Source organism: Momordica charantia (assembly GCF_013281855.1).
Source record: "Momordica charantia cultivar OHB3-1 chromosome 9 unlocalized genomic scaffold, Mcharantia_2.0 BLBB01000009.1, whole genome shotgun sequence".
Lineage (NCBI taxonomy): Eukaryota > Viridiplantae > Streptophyta > Magnoliopsida > Cucurbitales > Cucurbitaceae > Momordica > Momordica charantia.
In genome coordinates, this window is record NW_028275167.1 from 10,676,612 (window position 1) to 10,698,381 (window position 21,770).

Consider the following 21,770-nt stretch of genomic DNA (forward strand, 5'->3'; position numbering starts at 1 on the left):
TTTGGGGACGAGACTGATTGGCGAGTTGGGAACATAACTACGCAAGATGGAATTCACTCCTTCTCGACTTTAGGGAAGTAGATGGGTGTTCCTTTACATGCTGACTCCAAGACTTGAACAAGGGGTTCCACCCTCTCACTGGCCCGAGAGAGACTTCCGGTTATTGGTCGGACCATAACTGGGTTGTTCATTAAAGGAGTAGTGGTATTTAAGGAGCAAGATGTAACTCAAGGGTAAAACGGTAATTTGACCCAGCTAGAGTTACGAGTACTCGTTAAGGATTTACTTATCGTTAATGGTCGTACATCCGTGGACATGAAAATATTCTACAGTGAAAATAGTGCAGTTGCGGATCATTAGTGGAGTGACCCACAGTTAACGATTGTTGATTAACTTGATTAATGAGTTTGTCTAATTTATCTTTTATCGTTGGAGAATCTGATCTGTAGGTCCATTAGGTCACCTTGCTAGCTCACAACGGGTAAAACAAGAATCAAGAATTTGAAAGAATTTGGAATGTTGAAATTATATATCAGGGAATATATATAATCTATATTATGATACATTATATATATAGTTTATTCTTTAATAAAGAATCAATAATTAAACTATATGTTATGAGAGAAATATTTGAATAGGATAAAAATAACTAATATGAATTGGATTCATATTAAAACTATAGGTTATACAAGAGAGATGCATTTGAATATGATTCAAATATATACTTTTAATTAAATATGTGATATTTAATTACAAGTTAAATAATTAATTGTTAATTATTTATTTATTTAATTAATATTCGGATTTAAATTAATTAAGTATTAATTAGATTGATAATTAATAATTAAATTAATTAATTATTAATTAGACTAATAATTATTAATTAGATTAATAATTATTAATTAGATTAATTATTAATTATTAATTATTAATTTAATTAATTAATTGTTAATTGATTTAATTAATTTGTTTATTATTAATTAAAAAGAGGAGGATATCCTAATGGCCTTTGGATTTCCCCTAGATTCAAGAGAAGATATCTTATATCAAAAGATAAGATATCCTAATAGTCTTACGATTTTCCCTCGCTGTAAATAACCTGTACCATAAAGGGATGAAAAATTTTTGAAATCTCTCAACTCTCTTACTCTCTCAATCCTTTGTAATTGGATCCCGCAATCTGGATTCTCGACCGAGAGACATAGCAACGAAGATCAAGTGGTGTTGTCTCATTGGGATCACACGAAAAAGAGGTAAAATTCAACATTCTTCCTTTTTTATATTTTCTCGTGTTTTAAATTTGGAAAGAAATTCAAGAACGTGTTCTACTGCTTCCGCTCCGGGATTCACACCCTCTTCAATTGGTATCAGAGCGTGGTTTTTTGTTTTGAATTTTCTGTTGAAATTTTGCACGGAATATGGTGAGTTTTCTTCTGCATTTTGATGCTTAAGGTTTATGGGTTTTGCAATTGGATGTTTGTTGGTTTTTGGCATTTAAATTTACAAATTCGTTTGATTTGATCAATGTAAAGGACCCGGTGTTTTTGGGCATTGAATGTTGTAAATCATTGTGTAAGTCCGTGTCGTACCTGCTGTATAAATTCAGAGGTTTTTTACCACGATTTAGAAGTTGTAAATCTAGAAAAAAATAAACGTTGAATGGGTACTCAAATACAGGCGAATTGCATATATTTTCACAATGTTGAACATTGCTGAGATGGTCCGTTGTTGAAGTAGAGGTTTTGTCTTCAAGTTTCAGCAGTTGTGGTTTTTGTTTATTATTTTTCTTTTCGTTTTTCTTATATTAAATTAATATAATCATGATTATATTAATTGATTATATTAATTTAATATGCTTTTAGGATGCCAAAACCATGTCCAATTTGCTGCTTATTTAATTAGTACAAATTATGAAAGTATGTTTAATTAAATGTATGATGCATAAAGTATGTCATTTAGATTAAAATCTCACCATAGGTTAAAGAAAGATCATGCATTGTATTAATATAAGTGTTATATGAAGCATGTTGTATTTTTCTTGTAATTAATATAATTGTTATCTTAATTAATGGAAAAATAAGTTGCATTGAGCATGAAATTTCTTTGGTAAATATAATTGTTATATTTTTATGAATGTCATTTGATGCATGCTTATAAGTTTAATTATATGTATATTTAAAGCTTAGTATTGCATGTTTAGGGTTAATTAATTTATTTTAAAAAAGAGTTTTAAAATTAATTAATTAAACTTTACGTTAAGGTTTTTTTTTCCTAATAAGATTAGAGTTTTTTCTTGAAAAAAAAACTTAATTATAAAATATTGCCTATAAGACAAGGTTCTGTCTAGGTTGAGGTATTTAAGCTGGCCGTTTATGGAACACCTTTACTTGCGAACCGACCTGGGAGTTGAATTTAGTTTATGAAACGATTTAATATAAATAAGTTGTATTAGGCAAATGACCTTATTTAAGAAAAAATGTTTTAGCCGTTTTTTTCCTTAAATAATAAACCCTAAATTATAAAATACTTAGTGGGAGGATTAATATATGTATATAACATACTGATGTTTCATATATGAGGTATGTATAATATATACTATTTCACTCACGTTCTCTGTGAAGTTCACACCGTGAGATTCATGCTCCGCTTCGTGTGCCTTAGGAGCGTCCTCCCTTCGGAAGGTGTTTGCATGGGTCAATATCAAGGTGAATGGAGAAAGTATTTAAAGTAAATGGGAGAAGTTCGTGTTACAATACTTCCTACGGTCTCCTTCATTAGTTTGCAAAGTAAAGGTTTCATGCTCGGCCTCGTGGTGCCCTGTGTTAGCTTTACGAGCTTCAATCACACCAAATATTTTGATGATAACAAACTTTATTTACTGATGATTTTAGTGTTTCAAAGTCTCCATAGTGCAGAGCTTGGAAAAACGAATTTAACGCATTTTGAATCACTTAAATCAGAGTTCAAACGAATAAAATACAGCCAAAAACAAGTTGGTGAAGAAAAAGCACATGTGGCAGGAGACGTGGCATCTAATAGTCAAATTATGCCACTGTGGCAGTGATGTGGCAGTAACGTGGCATCAATAAATTTGGTGACGTGGTGGATGACGTGGACAGATCATGCGACGAAACGTGGTGTCTTCAATTTCGACAAATCAAATTCCCACAATGCTCTCAATTCCACAATCCTCTCAATTTCAATAATTTCTCAATCTCCGCCAATTTCTACAAATCTCCATAATTCTCTTTATTCTTTACCTTATCTCTACTTTTAATCTCCATCATCCATCCTTTGTTGCCCTAAATCCAACGGCCAAATTTCATATTCGAAACTCTATTTAAAGCCACCAAATATCATTCTTGACACCAATTATCAAAGCAAACATTCTTCTCTCTTCAAATCACTTTGCTCTCAAACTTTCATTCCCTCCATACAAAAAGTTGCCAATATTTTTTTTTTTTGTGAGAGATACTTTAGAGTTTAGCTTTTTAGCTATTGCTTTAGTGCGAAATTTACAAATTCACCTTAGTAAGGTATTTTCTTTGTATTGCTCATTTCACATTTTTTAGTTTTGTATTAAGGTGTGGGTACACCTTGAGTTGTGAGAAAACACAGTTGGTTAGATCCTGAACCAGTAAAAAGAATCGGGGGTTTCTCTTTAGCCTAGGACAAAAAATAGGGTCGATCGGTTTGGTTCTCACCCGTAAGTGACCTGACATAGTAAAATACCCAAGAAGGAACTCTTGGGGAGCGAAGTAGGGATTTTCGAACCACTATAAAAATTTCTGGTGTCATCTCTCTCTACTCTTTAATTTATGTATTTAAATTTCATTTGATTTTTTACTATTCTTAAAATTATTTTTTTAAAATCTACAAGTTCGTAAGCAACTCTATTCACCACCTCTCTAGTGTTGTCATATCGATCTTACACCCTGGGTGCATCCTCCCTTCGAAAGGTGTTTGCATGAGATCAGTGTTATGGCAAACTCCAAAAATGGATAGGGTTCTAAAGTTTTTGCAACTGTATTGTCCTATCTTTTGGTAGGCGTGTAGGTGTGGAATTTTAGGGTCTAAAATGAAAGGGATACACTTACAAGAAATTATTAAGTTAGTTAATGATTTCTTGACCAAATGAAATGGTAGCTAATCATTATAGGGGTAAGAGTTATCCTAGTATAATGCTTGGTTAAGATAGTCTCAATTCAGTGAAGGAATAACTAACTACCATTTGGTGGCGGTTGTTCTAAATAGTTGAAGTATCATTGCAAATTATTTAATTGTTAGGGTTAATTATTTCTTAATTTACTTAAGTTTATTGGTTTAAAGAGTTTTTGCAAAGTTCTAATATAAATGATTTGTTTGTTTTAGCAATGATGGCTATGTCTTTAATTTCACTTCTCACCACTGATAAACTAACTGGGGATAACTATCCTACATGGAAAATAAACCTTAACGCCATACTCGTAATAGATGATCTCTACTTTGTCTTAATGGAGGCCTGTCCGGAGGCCCCTGGACCTGATACCACGAAAGTTGTTTGTGTCGCATATGACAAGTGGACAAAGGTCAATTCAAAGGCCCGAGTTTACATTTTGGCCAACATATCTGATATTTTGGCCAAGAAGCGTGAAATCATGATCACTGCACTCGAGATCATGGATTTATTGCGCGACATGCTTGGAAAACCTTCCTCACAAGTCATGCATGAAGCTCTCGAATTCATCTTCAACTCATGGATGAAAGAGGGAACATCTATCCGGGAACATGTTCTCGGCATGATGGTCCACTTCAACATGGCAGAGATGAATGGCGCTGTCATCAATGAGTCCAACGAAATCATTTTATTCTAGAGTCTCTTTTGAAAAGCTTCCTTAAGTTTTACAGCAACGCTGTGATGAATAAACTGGAATATAACCTGACCACGCTCCTCAATGAGCTCCAGACTTACTAGTCCCTAGTGAAAAACAAGGGACCTGAGGGGGAGGCAAATGTTGTCACCTCCAACAAAAACTTTCATAGAAGTTTGACCTCTAGGAATAAGTCTAGACCTTCTTCTTCAGGTTCGAGTAACTTCAAGGGTGGACAGAGGAATAAAATTATCCTCGCTGCTGTTGTTATGGTTGACTTTTTACTGTAGAAACATGTGTCGGTAGGCCTGTTTGACCACGATTTTGACTTTTTTCCCATCATTATTTGCCAAAAAGGATTTCATATTCTTATAATAGAACATGCATAGAACATTTCTGCATAAAAGTCAAACTATGGTACTTTAGGAAAATTATGAGAAAAATGCGGTCAAAGTTGGAAGAAAAATAATAGTTTGCTATTTTTGCAGGATTTACGCCTGGCGCAATTTTGAAGACCAAATTGGCAAAACGTGCATTTTGATTAATGAGGGGCAAGAAGGACATTTCTCATGTGTTTGAATCAAAGTATAACCGTGAGTCTAAGTCAAATGGGAGTGGTTAGGTGTATCTCAACTCATTTCCACCTAAAAAGGTGGAAAATTCAACAACTCCAAGGGTCTATATAAGAAAGTCATCCCTCCACTTGCAAATCATCCTTTCCAAGCTCGTTTTCAGCTTCATTTACTTTCTCCTTCGTTGTAGAACTCGTTCTTAGGCTTTAGATTAAAGTTTTAGCTGTTATTTTCTTGTATTTTCATACTTTTGTTTACCGTATTGCTTTTAATTCAAGTTCTATTATTTTTTCTTCATTTATTCTATTATTCTTAAGTTCTTTAGTGAGTTTACACTCCCCTCACGCTCGAGAGAGAAGAGGGTCAAGCTATAACTCATTGTACGGCTCGTTTATTCATTTTAATTCAATGAAAAATACTTCCTTTATGTTTTCGTGCATTTTCTTTCCTTTAAAAATGTTCTAAATTAGTTATTAACCTTTTTGTGGAATGCCTTAGTCAAAATGATTTGATTTTCAACATGCTTGGGATTTGTCCAGAATTGCGCCTAGCACTTTTTTGGGTTGGTTTCTAAAAAGTTCTCTTTACGTATTTTTCCATTTGGCCAGTGGGAACTTGATTTATACACTAAAGCCCAACCCTGAGAAAGGTGAGTTAGGTAAAATATTAGGAAACCAATATGGGATGTGGCTTAGACATAAGCGCCTAAAATATGGTCCTAAACATAGGCCCTCTGACCCATAAAGCAAGTGAGTTGATAATTATTCTCTAGGATTGTAATCACACATAGACATACGATTGTAGGTTACCCTAGCCTCTGCAACAACCAAAAGCGGTAGTGAAAGAGTATAACTCAGTTTCCCAAGAAACGCTAGAATTGCACCTGGTGCATTTTCCCAACAAAGTGTATTTTTTATGTTTTGCATCAAAACTAAGGTAAGAAGCAAAGAGGTTGTGTTTTATTAAATTGTTTGACAGTTAAAACCCCAAACAACAACAGTTCATCATATTTTTTTCCTAAATCACAATTGCATATTTGAACCATTTCACGGCATTACTTGATTTTGAAAAGCAACAAGTCCCTGAGGATTCGACCTTAGATTACTTCCGAGTATTACTTGTGACCGTGTGTGCTTGCACGAGTCTTTAATCTTTTTGAAGGTAGAGAAAGTCCCAACAAGTTTTCGGCACCGTTGCTCGGGACTTATTTTTCAAAATCATATTCTTTTCAAGTGAATTGTTTCATGTGTGATTGTTGCATGCCTCGGTTCCTTAAGATTAATTGTTATATTTAACCTTAAAGGGCTATTTTTTCTAACGCAAAGGCTTTCTTGCAAGGATCCCTAAGGAGGTTAAGGCGTGAATAGAGGTCAAGAAAACAAAAGAAAAACTAAAAAAGAGATAAATGAAAAAAATGAGATCTTACTTGTATTGAACCAAAACCAGTAAGAGTGTTTGAAATGGAGTCCCAATTTATGTATAATCTTCCAATGGGAAGTGACATTCCCAAAGTACCTGCTAATCAATTCTATTGATTATATTGTGGTGATATTCGTCATTCGTTGGAATATTGTCCATCTAATCCTTCATCTTTTTATTATCTAGGGTAGCAAGGGAACCAACAAGATCTCAACCTGAAAGTATATTCCATCCATATGAGCACGCATTCCCACCAGAATTCTTGACACAACCTCAATAAGAGTACAATCAACCATAGATGCCAGAGCAAACGCAATCATTGGAAATTTCTAGCCATGAAGTGACTATGATAGACTTTATGGCAAGAAATGATGAAGTAATACGCAGGCTGCAGATCCAAATGGAGCAGACGGTCGATGAGTTGAGGAATAGTCCAATAGAAGCATTGCCTGACAATGAGCAAGGTGAGACAATCAATGTATCGAGCGAGCTTGAATATGGCGAACCTAAGCTCCTAGTAGACAATGATGATCCACCAACCCCTGAAGTGATAAACAAGGTATGGAAGAATAAGGAAATTGAACCCGAGAAACCGGTAGAGGTAATGGCGCATAAGTTTGCAATAGTCATAAACTCATCACCTCTAAATATTGGACCGCTTTTCTCTTTCTCTTGATGCTCTTTAGAGATAACCCAAGACATAAAGAAGGAAGAGTTGACCAAACCTGTCAAGGATCAAGTAGAGGAAGAAATAGGAGAATATGAGATAGATTCAGATGAAGGGTTCTTCGTTAAAGTTTCACCCCAAAGTCCAATTTTCAAAAACCAATGCGTACAAGTAAGCCGCCTCCCCCTTGAGCTAGACCTTAAAGCATATTGTGTTCTGAATGAGCGAAACTACGACATGGCAGTAGCAGAAGAGAGGTCGAATGAGTTTGAGAAAATGCGTGAAAGTTTGAGAAACTGTGTACATTGTCCCTCAAATAAAGAGGAATTTAATTTTTGTTGCTTGCTTACTTGAACAATCTATGTCAATCTCTTTTCTTTCTAATGAAGCATTTATTATAAGAAAATGTATTGAAATTTGTTAAGCAAAATTAGAAAATAACTTGTACGTACTAAGACCAACTTTAACTAAAACAATTCTAAACACTTAATTGTTTAAAACTGCAACAACACAGTCCAAAAGACAAATAATTTCTCCTAAAGAAAATGCCCATCTTTGGCACCTCAGACTTGGCCACATTAATCTCAACAGGATTGGGAAACTGGTTAAGAGCGGTCTCCTAAGTGAGTTAGATGACAACTCTTTACCAGTATGTGAATCATGCCTTAAGGGTAAAATGACTAAAAGACCCTTTATAGCAAAGGGTTATAGAGCCAAAGAACACTTAGAACTTGTACATTCAGATCTTTGTGGTCCAATGAATGTTCGAACTCGAGGTGGGTATAAATATTTCATCTCTTTCGTAGATGATTATTCAAGATGTAGGTATCGTTACCTAATACAACATAAGTCTGAAGCTCTTGAAAAGTTCAAAGAGTATAATATTGAAATTGAAAATTCATTAGATAAGTCCATTAAAAAACTTCGATCAGATCGTGGTGGTGAGTACATGGACTTGAGATTTCAAGACTATATGATAGAACACGGAATCGCTTCTCAACTCTCAGAGTCCAGTACACCGCAACAAAATGGTGTGTCAGGAAGGAGAAACAGAACCTTGTTAGACATGGTTCGGTCAACGATGAGTTGTGCTCAATTGCCTGATTTTTTTTTTTTTTTGAGGTTATGCAGTGGAGACTGCAGTTTATATCCTGAACAATGTTCCATCAAAGAATGTTTCTAAGATACCGTTTAAAACACTTCAGAGTTTGGGGTTGTCCAGCACATGTGCTTGTGACGAACCCAAAGAAATTGGAACCACGTTCAAAGGTATGTCTATTTGTAGGTTATCCCAAAGTAACGAGAGATGGTTACTTTTTCGATCCTAAGGAAAATAAAGTATTTGTATCGACAAATGCTACTTTCCTAGAAGAAAACCATGTAAGAGATCATAAACCACGTAGTAAAATGGTGTTTAATGAAATTTCCAATGAAGATATCAGTACAACAGCAAGAGTTCTTGATACTACTGGACCATCAACAAGGATTCTTGACGGAGCCAGTACATCGAGCCAACATCAAACTTCACAATTTGAGAGGGCATCGACGTAGTGGGAGGGTTGTAACTCAGCCTGACCGTTACGTGAGATTAACAGAATCTCAGGTCGTCATACCTGATGATAGCGTTAAGGATTCGTTGTCTTATAAACAGGCAATGGAGTCTATGTACTCCAATTCTGTCTGGGAGCTTGTGGATCAACCTAATGGGGTAAAACCTGTAGGTTGCAAATGGATCTACAAGCAAAAGAGTGTCAATTGAAAGGTTCAGACCTTTAAAGCTACACTTGTGGCAAAGGGTTACACCTAGCAGGAGGGAGTTGATTATGAAGAAACTTTTTCCCATGTTGTCATGTTGAAGTCTATCCTTATTTTCTTAGTCATTGCTACATATATTATGACTATGAGATATGGCAAACGGACGTCAAGACAGCTTCTTTAAATGACTATCTTGATGATTGTATTTACATGGCTCAACTAGAAGGATTCGTTGGACAGGGTCAAGAGCAAAAAGTTTGCAAGCTTAAGAGATCCATTTATGGATCGAAACAAGCTTTGAGATCCTAGAACGTAAGGTTTGACATTGCGGTCAAATCTTATGGCTTTGACCAAAACGTTGACGAACCTTGTGTTTACAAGAAGGTCGTCAACAGTACTGTAGCTTTCCTAGTTTTATACGTTGATGACATCCTACTCATTCGGAATGATGTAGGTTTTCTCACCGACGTTAAAAACTGGCTGGCAACACAATTCCAAATGAAAGATTTAGGAGAAGCAGAATATTGTCGATTCATTTACAAAGGCTCACACGGCTAAAGTGTTTAAGTGTCATCTAGAGAATCTATGTTTACGAGACATGTGTCATTTAGTCTAGGGCATATGGGAGATGTTATTGGGTATATTGTATGCCCTAGTTCATTGTAATACTTGTACATCCCACTCGCTTTCGGACAAGTAGGAGATTGTTGGGTTTGGTGCCCTTACCTCATGTATTTGTAATTTATGAACAAATTATTTATTCAATAAAGAGTTATCTTATTATATCTTTGCATCACTCGTATTACAATAAACTAAGATCCAAGGTTATTTAATGTAACTGGAACAGTATATATTTGATATACAATATATATTTAATACACAATGTATATTTTTGATATACTGTATATATTCAATATACAAGTGGATAATGTTCCAGTAATAACCTAAATGGTCTATAGTACAAGGATAAGGTTGGGTACCTTATCCTGGTAACACTATGGATACAGCCCACTTTGTAATAGTTACAAACAGCTTTATCCAGGTCGTTCATGTAGAGACATGTGAGTGGAGGTATCCTATATAATGAGTTTGTATAAGGCTGGACAGTGAAATAATTAATCATTGGCTCTAACACCGTTAGTCAATAGATTGTTATCTCATAGGATTACCAGGTAACTGGATCTTAATCCTGAGCGAGTTATGGACTCCTGCCTATAAGGGATCATCGTTTGATTTGTATGGGTGACAGTGTCCCGAGTTGTCGACTCAATAATCCTACCATTTTGGGGACGAGACTGATTGGAGAGCTGGGAACATAACTACGCAAGATGGAATTCACTCCTTCTCGACTTCAGGGAAGTAAATGAGTGTTCTCTTACATGCTGACTCCGAGACTTGAACAAGGGGCCCGCCCTACCCTCTCACTGGCCCAAGAGAGACTTTCAATTATTGGTCGGACCATAATCGGATTGTTCATTAGAGGAGTAGTGGAATTTAAGGAGCAAGATGTAACTCAGGGGTAAAACGGTAATTTGACACAGCTAGAGTTACGAGCACTCGTTAAGGATTTACTTACTGTTAATGGTCATACATCCGTGGACACAAAAATATTCTGCAGTGAAAAGAGTGCAGTTGCGGGTCATTAGTGGAGTGACCCACAGTTAACGAATATTGATTAACTCGTTAATGAGTTTGACTGATTAATCTCGTATCGTTGGAGCTTCTGATCTGTAGGTCCATTAAGTCGTCTTGCTAACTCACAACGGGAGAGAATTTGAAATGTTCAAATTATATATCAAAGAATATATATAATGTATATTATGATACATTATATATATAGTTTATTTTTTTAATAAAGATTCAATAATTAAACTATATCTTATGAGAGAAATATTTGAATAGGATTCAAATAATTAATATGAATTGGATTCATATTAAAACTATAGGTTATGTCGCTACAGGTTTGCGACGTAAAGCGGCCGACTTTCTTCCCGAGTGGAGAAAAATGGAGTCGCCACCAATCTTTATTTTTAGGGTGTGACTGGGCACACAAATGAATGGATAAGTTGACCTGCACAAAAAGATTTAGGTTCGGGAGTCTTTTGTGTAGGGGGAAGGTATTAGCACCCCGCAACACTCGCTCAATGAACGATAATTTATTTTTCATATTATTTTCAAGAAAATGGCCTTTAAGAAAATGAATTTTATTTTTATTTTTAAATGTCTCACGTTTTATTGATCATTATTCGTAAGGTAAAAAATTGACAATAATTATGAGTGTCCTAAAGCCATTAAGAAAATTTTGTCTATTTGAATTTAAATTAGCCTCCCAAAATAAATTCATCACCTCAAGAATATTAGGGAATGGACCTTTTGAATTCTCCAATCTATGTCATATGAAATTTTTTTAGGAAAATATTAAAATAAGATTTAGAGAAAGATTGTATTTTTTACTTTTAGAAATATCATGAGTACTTTAAAAAATGTCAACTTTTTAAGAGGAAATGCCTTTATAAAGATGTTTTTTTATCATTTGAATGTTTTTTTTAGCAAATTTTTTCTTATAAAAGAGGATTTACAAAAACAAAATATATTTTTATTTTTTTAAAGAAAAGATATTTATTTGCTTCAAAATATGATTTTTTTTGTTTTAGGAAAAAGAAATGCAAACAATTTTGTATTAGTATTTCAATTACTTTTTTAAACCAAACAAGGGATAAATGAGAAAACGACTAAAAATACACCATTCCATTAGGAAACATATTAAAAATCAAATCTTGGTCTCCTGAAATATTGATATTTACCCTCAAGAATCCAAGAACATCGGCCTCCCGAACATTTCAAAGTTCCATCGTTGGGAGGTTCCCTTTTCTAAAATTTGAGTTGAAGATATTTAATAAAATCAAGAAAAATAACATTTATTGTATAATATTACATAATATATAAATTTGCCAAATATCACACACAATCTAAATTAACATGTTAGAAATATAATCAATAAAATCTCATGTTACAAATAACAAATAGTTCGAGCAACCATAATATGAAATTGGGAATGGAGAAAAGGAAAAACAAGACGAAATAAAACAAGATAAGAAATATATCCCGAAAATAATGTCAAAAGAATTAAACTTGGACTTGGAACATAGGTCAAAAAAATATATGACGAAGTACATCAACCTACTTTATTCGACAAGAACATGGAAACTTACCGTTTTGCAAGCAAACTCTAATTGTTACCTCCTCCTTCAAATGCGGCACGAGTCAAACGATGAAGAAGAAAATTGTGGAGAAAATAGTGATAGGGCAAACATTTAGAGAAAGTGAATACGGAGGGGAAAAAATAAAATAAAAGTAGAAACCAAAAAAAAAGAAAGGAAGAGGATGAAAAAGTTATGGTAAGTGGAATAGAGAAAATAAATAAATAAAAATAGAAAACGAGAATGAGACCGTGTGGTGAAATATGAGAAATGAGTTAGGTGGGGTGAGATAGGAGTTTGTGGGAAAATGAGAAAGTGATCAATCGAGATAAAACAAAATGAAGCAAACTTTAGAAGAGAGCAAAGAATAAAAATCACGACTAGTAGAACTCTTTTGTGATGTGTTTCCTCTGTCCCTCTAAACCTAGGTACCAAGCTCCAATTTATAGTGTTTCAAAACCCTCATTTAAAAATGGAAAGAACATTTTCATTCATTATACAATTAATCAAATCCTATGATTTTATTACAAATTTTTATTTTTACCCAAATTATGCTAAATCAAATAGAAAACTTAGATTTTGTTTTATTTTTATTGAAAAGATTTTATTTTGAGAAAACATGGAAATTCACATTTAATCCAAAAAAAACTTTTTGATTTTATTACTTTTTTTAATTTTATTTAAAAAAAATTATTTTGAAAAGGAAATCAATATTAATATTAAATAATTTTTTATATATATTTTTTATTTTTTGATAAAACACACAAAAGTGAAAATATTTACCATAAAATAAAAACAAAAATTTTACAAGAAAACTACTACAAATCAAATAAAAAAAGAATGATGAAATGGAATACTGGACAAATTTAGGGGTCTATGGTTTGCCCCCCTTTATTCATCCTTATAGAATTAAAAGGTGGACGAAGGTGTAGACTTCAATTTGTTCAATATTTTACTTTCATCGAATGATAGGATAAGAGAAGAAAAACAATCGGAGGTATGCTAAGTGCCAATTGATATTTATAGACATCACTGTCAACTGATATTTATAGACATCTCTGTCAACTCATAATTGATATTCATAGATATCACTATAAATGACCGACATTTGATATTTATAGACATCACTGTCAATGACCGATATCTGATATTTATAGACATCTATGTCAACTGATATTTATAGACATCTTTGTCAACCGATATTTGATATTTATAGACATCATTGTCAATCGATATTTGATAATTATAAACAGTCAGGGGTAAACACTAACCTATCGGATATGGGACAGCCAGGGATAAATGCTAAACCGTAATTTAAAGACAGCCAGAGGTAAACGCTAAACTGTCGGATGTGGGACGGTCAGGGGTAAACACTAAATCGTAATTTGAAGACCAGCTAGGGGTAAACACTAAACTGTCGAACGTGGGACTGCCAGGGGTAAACACTAAACCGTAGTTTAAAGACAGACAGGGGTAAACGCTAAACTATCAAAGATGTGGGACGGCCAGGGGTAAACACTAAATCGTAATTTAAAGACAATTATAAACTGTTATTTAAAGATAATTATGGGTAAATGCTAAACTGTCGAATGTGGGACGACCAGGGATAAACGCTAAACCGTAATTTAAAGACAGCTAGGAATAAACGCAAAACTGTCGAATGTGGGACGGTCAGGGGTAAACACTAAACCGTAATTTAAAGGTAGCCAAGGGTAAATGCTAAACTGTCGAATGTGGTACGGTTAGGATAAACGTTAAACCGTAATTTAAAGACAGCCAGGGTAAATGCTAAACTGTCAGATGTGGGACGGCCAAGGGTAAATGCAAAACCGTAATTTAAAGACAACCATGGGTAAACGCTAAACTATCGAATGTGGGACGACCAGGGGTAAACACTAAACTGTAATTTGAAGACAGTTAGGGGTAAACACTAAATTGTCGAATGTGAGACGGTCAGGGGCTAAACCGTAGTTTAAAGACAGCCAGAGGTAAACGTTAAACTGTCGGATGTGGGACGGTTAGGGGTAAACGCTAAACCGTATTTTAAAGACAGCCAGAGGTAAACGCTAAACTATCGTACGTGGGACGGTAAACACTAAACCGTAATTTTTGATATAAGAGTCAAGCAAACAATATTTACAAAGGGTATGTCTTCTTTATTTTCTACTAAATCATGAATGAACTAGATTTGTCCACTTAAAGCTTTCAAACAAGTATTTCATAAACTGCCCTAGTATTTATACATGATATGCAACAATAGTGATTTTATGTCCTTTTTTTTGTGTGACGTGTAAAACTCAAGGTTTAAAAAATAATTATTTACATATTAACAAAATATTTATTTATTTTTCTTTTCTTTAAAGGGTTTTTTTTTTTAAATATCATTTGAGATAAATTTGCTTAGCCTCTAGTTCCTTCATAAATTTTTTGTGGTATTAAATCAAGAGAAACATAGCTTTGTCATTGTCTGATGATTTTTTTAACCTTTTTTTTTTTTGGTGAATGCCCTCACTTTGATGTGGCTGAAAACTCAATTTTATTGTTATGATTCTCCAATTTATAAACTTGACTGCAAGTAAATAAACATGATTAGGTTTGGTAGGCCAAAATGTTTCATATGCCATAGGAGTAACAAATAAAAGTAATTCAGAGCATTATTTTATTTGGTCGGTCTATTTTTACACATATCAAGAATATAAACTAAATGGGTGACTTTAAAGGTATGACAAAGAGAGATTTTTTATCAAATATTTTGGATAGATGCGAGAATGAAAAGACAAAATTTACAGATGAGTCATTCAAGTAGAATAAATGAGATATAAAAGTTGGAGCATAAAGACTAGAAGGTATGAATAGAGGAGAGAGATATAATGAATGAATGACATGAATGAAAGAGATAGAAGTTAAGGATAATTGGAAAAAAATGATGGATGTGAGAACGAAAATGCTCCATTTACAAAGGGACCTTCAAATAGGAGAAATTGAATGGACACAACACAAGCTGGAGCATAGAGACTAGAAGATATGAATGGAGAAGAAAGATAGAATGAATGAAAGGACATAAATGCAAGAGATAAAAAGTGAAGTCATTATCTTGGACAACCTTCCTAAGGTTCGATGGTATAGCTTCCCAAGGTTTCTCTCATAAATTGCAATAGGTTGTTCATGGGGCATTGGTGTGCAGATCATATCATAGATTTCTCCTGGTATATAACAATTTTTTCATATAAAAAAATGAGGTGACCTTCACTCTGATAACACTACTTCTCTTTTGAAATGACTTCTCAAGTAAATGAGCGTAGCAATTACTATGAAACTATCAACAATCATCTAATCCCGATTGAGAAAGTTTCTTTTCATATGCAATGGCAATACAATTTGTACTATTTATGCCACAAATCACCCTCCATTTGACTAAGCACTTGATTCTGATGACCTTTGATTTAGCAATAAAATCTTTTTCCACAGTTGCACACTAGACATAATTCAGGCTAAATCCCTTAAATGATTTTGTCATCTTTTTTATATCCCTGTCCAATTTTCCTTCTCCATGCGATTCACCCAATTCTAAGAACTTTGCTTCATCGTCTCTCCGAAATGCTTCTTTTAATGAACTCTTTGCAATTAGTATCAAAGCAAGATCAATGCAAACCATGACCTTGCTTGATAATCTTGATGGTTTAGGAAACTAGCAACCAAATTCGAATGTTGTTGAGAATGCAAGTAATGTGCTAACAAAAACTCAATCACTTAATCAAAGTTCCTGTGTTGTCTTGAGCTGGTTGAGTTAGATTTAATTCTGAAGACCTTTTAAATTAACAATAAAATATTTCCTCCATTTGCACAGTGGACATAGGTCTTCAGGCTAAACCAAGCCTCTTTTTTATTTCTCCATGCAGTTTACCAAAGCCTGAGAGCTTAACTTCCTCATTTTTACGAAATGCTTCTTTAAATGAACTATTTGCAATTAGTATTGAGCAAGATAGATGTAACCCAAAACTTTGTCAAATAATCTTGATGGTCTAAATATGTCGGAGAATGCAGTTAATATGCTAACAAATCTAGTCACTCAGTTAAAGCTCTTTCATCATCTTCAACAAATCGAGTTCGATTTACTGTTTGGCTATAACCAATAGTTTACCTTCTATTTGACAAAACAACTGATTCTGAAGATCTTTAACATTTGCACAGTGAACATAGGCCTTGAAGCTGAACCACACTTAAATGATATTGTCATCTCTTTGATTTCTCCATGAAATTTGCCAAGTCTGAGAAATTTGCTCTCTCCTCTTTGTACGACTTCTTTAATCGAATATTGGATATTTGAGTGTAAAATCAAACTAGCCGACATGTGTAATACAATATTGTCCCGGTTGAGGCCTTGGAACAGAGAAATGGCTATTGCTTTAGTAAGTCTCATAATGCTGAGAAGGTACTTTACTACCCCAATTGAGCGCTAATTAGTAAATAGTCATATAAGGACTATCTTTCACATGTTGGTCTGGAAGGATTTCCAATGGTTTTTCTTATATATATATATTTTTCAGACTGTATACTTTCCGTGACTACTTGAAAAAAAAGAGGCTTGAGTGTTGCCAAAAAGATGTACAACCATGGTAATTTTTATCTCGTTGTCTTGACATTTCCTTCATGTTGCTTGCGGTATTAATTCTGGTGGTCTACTCATTATTAATTGCCCCAACATCAAAATGTCATTGAATAAAAGTCAAACAACCCCATAAGTTCCTCAACAGGCAGAAATTGAAAATTACCCAACTATATGTCCTATTGGCCATCTCTTTGCTTCAACAGCATGTGAGTGTAGTCATCAAATTTTAGAACATCATACTTGATTCTGCTCACTGTTGTCTGATCGACTTCGAAGTAGCAGTGATTGGAAATTTCGGTCCTTGATATCATTTTTGCCTTTTTTTTTGTTTGTTGTTGTGTTTTTTTGTTTTTTTTTTTTTTTTGCAAGGACCATATTTCTATACTTCACTTGTCTGCATCAACTTCATGATAGAACATGCTTAAATATGGATGTTTAAGCTATTACACCAATGCTATAAAAAAGGATATGATGGCTTGATGCGATTCACTAAAGCATGTAAACCTTTTCCGTTTTCAGCCCTTAACGACATATTTCCTCATTCCTCTGTAAGCTTAATATGAAATCTTATAGCAGAGTATTTGATATTAAAAGGACATTCAAAACGCATAAAGTTCAACAACTCGCACATGATATGGAGGGCTAATTTGTCAAAGTACATGTGAAATTCAAAAGATTTGATCACCTCTTATCTTTTCATGTGCCTTGCTTCTTTGATATTATCAATAAGTTGTTTGGAGAACTAATTAGCAAGGGCAAAATCTCTCTTCTAGTTAAAAAAAAAACCCTTTTGTGACTATTTTTTTTTTCTTGCTAACGTTAGCAAATGCTTACAACGTCCTTGCTTTCTCAATATCAATAATTAAGGATCTCTCTTCCTTCTGATAGGTGCAAGCAAGCGAACGAGGTCTCACAGCATAATAGAGCTAAGAAGAAAAATTTGTCAGAAACGGTCTACTTCCATTCAACCATAAGTCCAACGGAATTCGATTTGCATCTTAATTGTAGATTGATCATCTGTTTAATCTGGAATTTCATATCCTGTTGGGTTTATGAGTGACAATTTGGTCGTTCAGTTCAACCTTTGCTACTAGCCTGTTGTTGCTACTTCTTTCAAGAAGATATCTTATCACTGAAATGAAAGCTTGAGAGTCAGAAAAAAAGGTGATCCACCATGTGTATGTGGACGTAATTCCCTCGTCGTGAAATAAGTAAGGAAAGGGATGCCCTAAATCTCTTTAGGCTGTAAAAATACTTTTATTCCAGACATAGCCCCGATCAAACTGGTTTGTATCTCATTATCTGCCTGCATTTTGATCTCAAACTTATCTCTCCAATGAGATTAACTCTTGGTTGCTAGCACATCTAATCCATAGAATGATTATCCTTGAAAAAACGACTCACTTTATTTAAGGGAGAATACATAACGATCGAGTAGAGCGGAATATTTAACTTTGAGTAGGAATTTTTAAATAAAATCAAAGAATTTGAAGGCACAATGAGTATAAGAACTATGCTTGTCATTGGGAAACTTGAGATTTATAAAAAGTAGCAGACCAAATTGCAATTCTCATCATGACTTGAAATGGAGTCAATAAGAGACGAATATTATTTATTACTTTTAAAGTTACCTTATAGCATATGAGTCGTACTTTTTCAAACGTGTTAAAAGTATTGGATATGGCAAATATATGTGTAATAATAAGAAAAATAGCCAATTGCGCCACTATAGTAGTGCTATAATATAGGTCAAGAAAGATTGCAAATTTGCCCCACTATAGAGTTAAAGTGAAAGTCAATGGTCAATTGCTCCAATATATGTAGTGGTGTAGCGAAGGTTAATGGCCAAATGCCCCAGTATAGTGGTATATGGACATTTTTCAACTCAAAGTTTGAGTTTGAATGATAGGAACAGTGTCATGTTAGGCTTGGAAGGATAAGTGGGTCAAAGATACTGGATAGGGGTTTAACTACTATGATATGGAATTTAATGACAATGAAATTTGGGACAAAAATGGTCAAGGTGGAGATCTTAACATCAAAATAGAGCTCAATAGAAAACTCTTGTAGTTGCTCGAGAGACCATGAAGGCATTCATATTTTCTCCCTTTATTCTTTTGAATTTTTTTTCCTTCTTCATTTTCTTTTTTCTTTTTTCTTTTCTTTTATTATTTTTTTTAAAGACATGACTTTACTTTGTTTAAACATGATTTAAATCAACAAATTTATCTATAAAGGAAACAAAAGGCTAAGTTAATTTACCTATCGAAAAAACATTTGTTACAAAAACGTGAACATTAATTTTAAAACCTTCAAGATGCATATTTTATGAGAATCACAAAGTCTAAAAGACTCAATTTATTTGTATTTTACACAACTAACTAATAAATTTTGTGGTTTTTTTAATAATAAAAATAAAGAAAGAAAGAAGTTTTTTTTTTAATTTTCATGAACAATAGATGATGGGCATATGTGAGAGTTGAGGATAAAATAAAAGTTTGAGAAAAGAAAAAAAAAATGAGAGAGACAAAGAAAGAAAAAATCAAGAAAAATCATAATTACAACATAATAAATTCATAGACAAATATGTAATATACATAAATGAATATTCAGTGTGGTTAATCTCTATGTTCTAGACGATAAAGGCCCTCAAGTTGTCCATGATTCCTTCCTTATTCAGGAAAAAATAGAGGCACCCTTATCAGCCTCCCAATTAAGGTCGACTTGAGTAAGAGTTTTCATGTGCCTATACGGGAGTCCAATACTCCACGAAGGTCGCCACTACTCATCCTCGATTCTAAACTTAATGGTAAAGCCCGGGTAGGAGGCTTGTGTACGTGTGTAGCAAAATAAAAACATAAAAATAAATAAGGCCACATATAGAAAATAATATAAAAAAATAAATTTTACCCACTTAAAATGAAGTCCCTAATGGAGTCGTCAAACTGTCGCTACGAGTTTGTGACGTGGAGCGACCGACTTTCTTTCCGAGAGGAGAAAAATGGAGTCGCCACCAGTCTTTATTTATAGGGTGTGACTGGGCACCAAAATGCATCGATAAGTTGACCTGCACAAAAAGATTTAGGTTTGGGGGTCTTTTGTGTATGGGGAAGGTATTAGCACCCCGCAACACTCGTTCAATGAACGATAATTTATTTTTCATATTATTTTCAAGAAAATGGCCTTTAAAAAAAAGAATTTTATTTTTATTTTTAAATGTCTCACGTTTTATTGATCATTACTCGTAAGGTAAAAAATGACAATAATTATGATTGACCTAAAGCCATTAAGAAAATTTTGTTTATTTGAATTTAAATTGGCCTCCCAAAATAAATTCATCACCTCAATAATATTAGGGAATCGACTTCTCGAATTCTCCAATCTCTGTCATATGAAATTTTTCTAGGAAAATATTAAAATAAGATTTAGAGAAAGATTTTATTTTTTACTTTTAGAAATATCATGAGTGCTTTAAAAAATGTCGACTTTTTAGGAGGAAATGCCTTTATAAAGATTTTTTTTATCATTTGAATGTTTTTTTAGCAAAATTTTTCTTATAAAAGAAGATTTACAAAAACGAAATATATTTTTATTTTTTTAAAGAAAAGATATTTATTTGCTTCAAAATATGATTTATTTTTTTTTAGGAAAAAGAAATGCAACCAATTTTGTGTTAGTATTTCAATTACTTTTTTAAACCAAACAAGGGATAAATGAGAAAACGACTAAAAATACATCATTCCATTAGGAAACATATTAAAAATCAAATCTTGACCTCTCGAAATATTGATCTTTACCCTCAAGAATCCAAGAACATCGACCTCCCAAACATTTCAAGGTTTCATCATTGGTTTCCCTTTTGTAAAATTTGAGTTGAAGATATTTAATAAAATCAAGAAAAATAACATTTATTGTGTAATATTACATAATATATAAATTTGTCAAATATTATACACATAATCTAGATTAACATGTTAGAAATATAATCAATAAAATCTCATCTTACAAATATTTCAAGCAACCATAATATGAAATTGGCAACGGGGAAAAGGAAAAACAAGATAAAATAAAACAAGATAAGAAATATATCCCGAAAATAATGTCGAAAGAATTAAACTTGTATTTGGAACATAGGTAGGCAAAAAATATATATGACAAAGTACATCAACCTACTTTATTTGGCAAGAACATGGAAACTTACCGTTTTTCAAGGAAACTCCGATTCTTACCTCTTTCTTCAAATGCGGCTCGAGTCAAATGATGAAGAAGAAAATTATGGAGAAAATAGTGATAGGGCAAAAATTGAGAGAAAGTGAATAAGGAGAGGGGGAAAATAATAAAACAACAGTACTAACAAAAAATAGAAAGGAAGCGGATGAAAAACTTATGGTAAGTGGAAGAGAGAAACTAAATAAATATAAATAGAAAACAATAGTGAGACCGTATGGTGGAATATGAGAAACGAGTGACGTGGGGTGAGATAGGAGTTTGTGGGAGAATAATAAAGTGATCAATCGAGATAAAACAAAAGGAAGCAAACTTTAGAAGAGAGCAAAGAATAAAAATCAAGATTAGTAGACCTCTTTTGTGATGTGTTTCCTCCGTCCCCCTAAACCTAACCCACCAAGCTCCTATTTATAGTTTTTCAAAACCCTAATTTACAAATGGAAAAAAATATTTTCATTCATTACACAATTA

General features: G+C 33.5%; 1 protein-coding gene across 1 annotated transcript; it reads left to right on the plus strand.

Moving 5' to 3' along the window:
* Nucleotides 1-4,376: 4,376 nt before the first annotated feature.
* On the plus strand, nucleotides 4,377-4,853 carry LOC148208938 (uncharacterized). The gene has a single exon (XM_088117379.1). It carries the CDS (start codon nucleotides 4,377-4,379, stop codon nucleotides 4,851-4,853), a length of 477 nt encoding a protein of 158 aa, XP_087973505.1.
* The last annotated feature ends 16,917 nt before the right edge of the window (nucleotides 4,854-21,770 follow it).

What these genes read in the sequence shown, in the direction of transcription:
- LOC148208938 (XM_088117379.1), top strand. Translation starts at nt 4,377, where the DNA reads ATGGCTATGTCTTTAATTTCACTTCTCACCACTGATAAACTAACTGGG.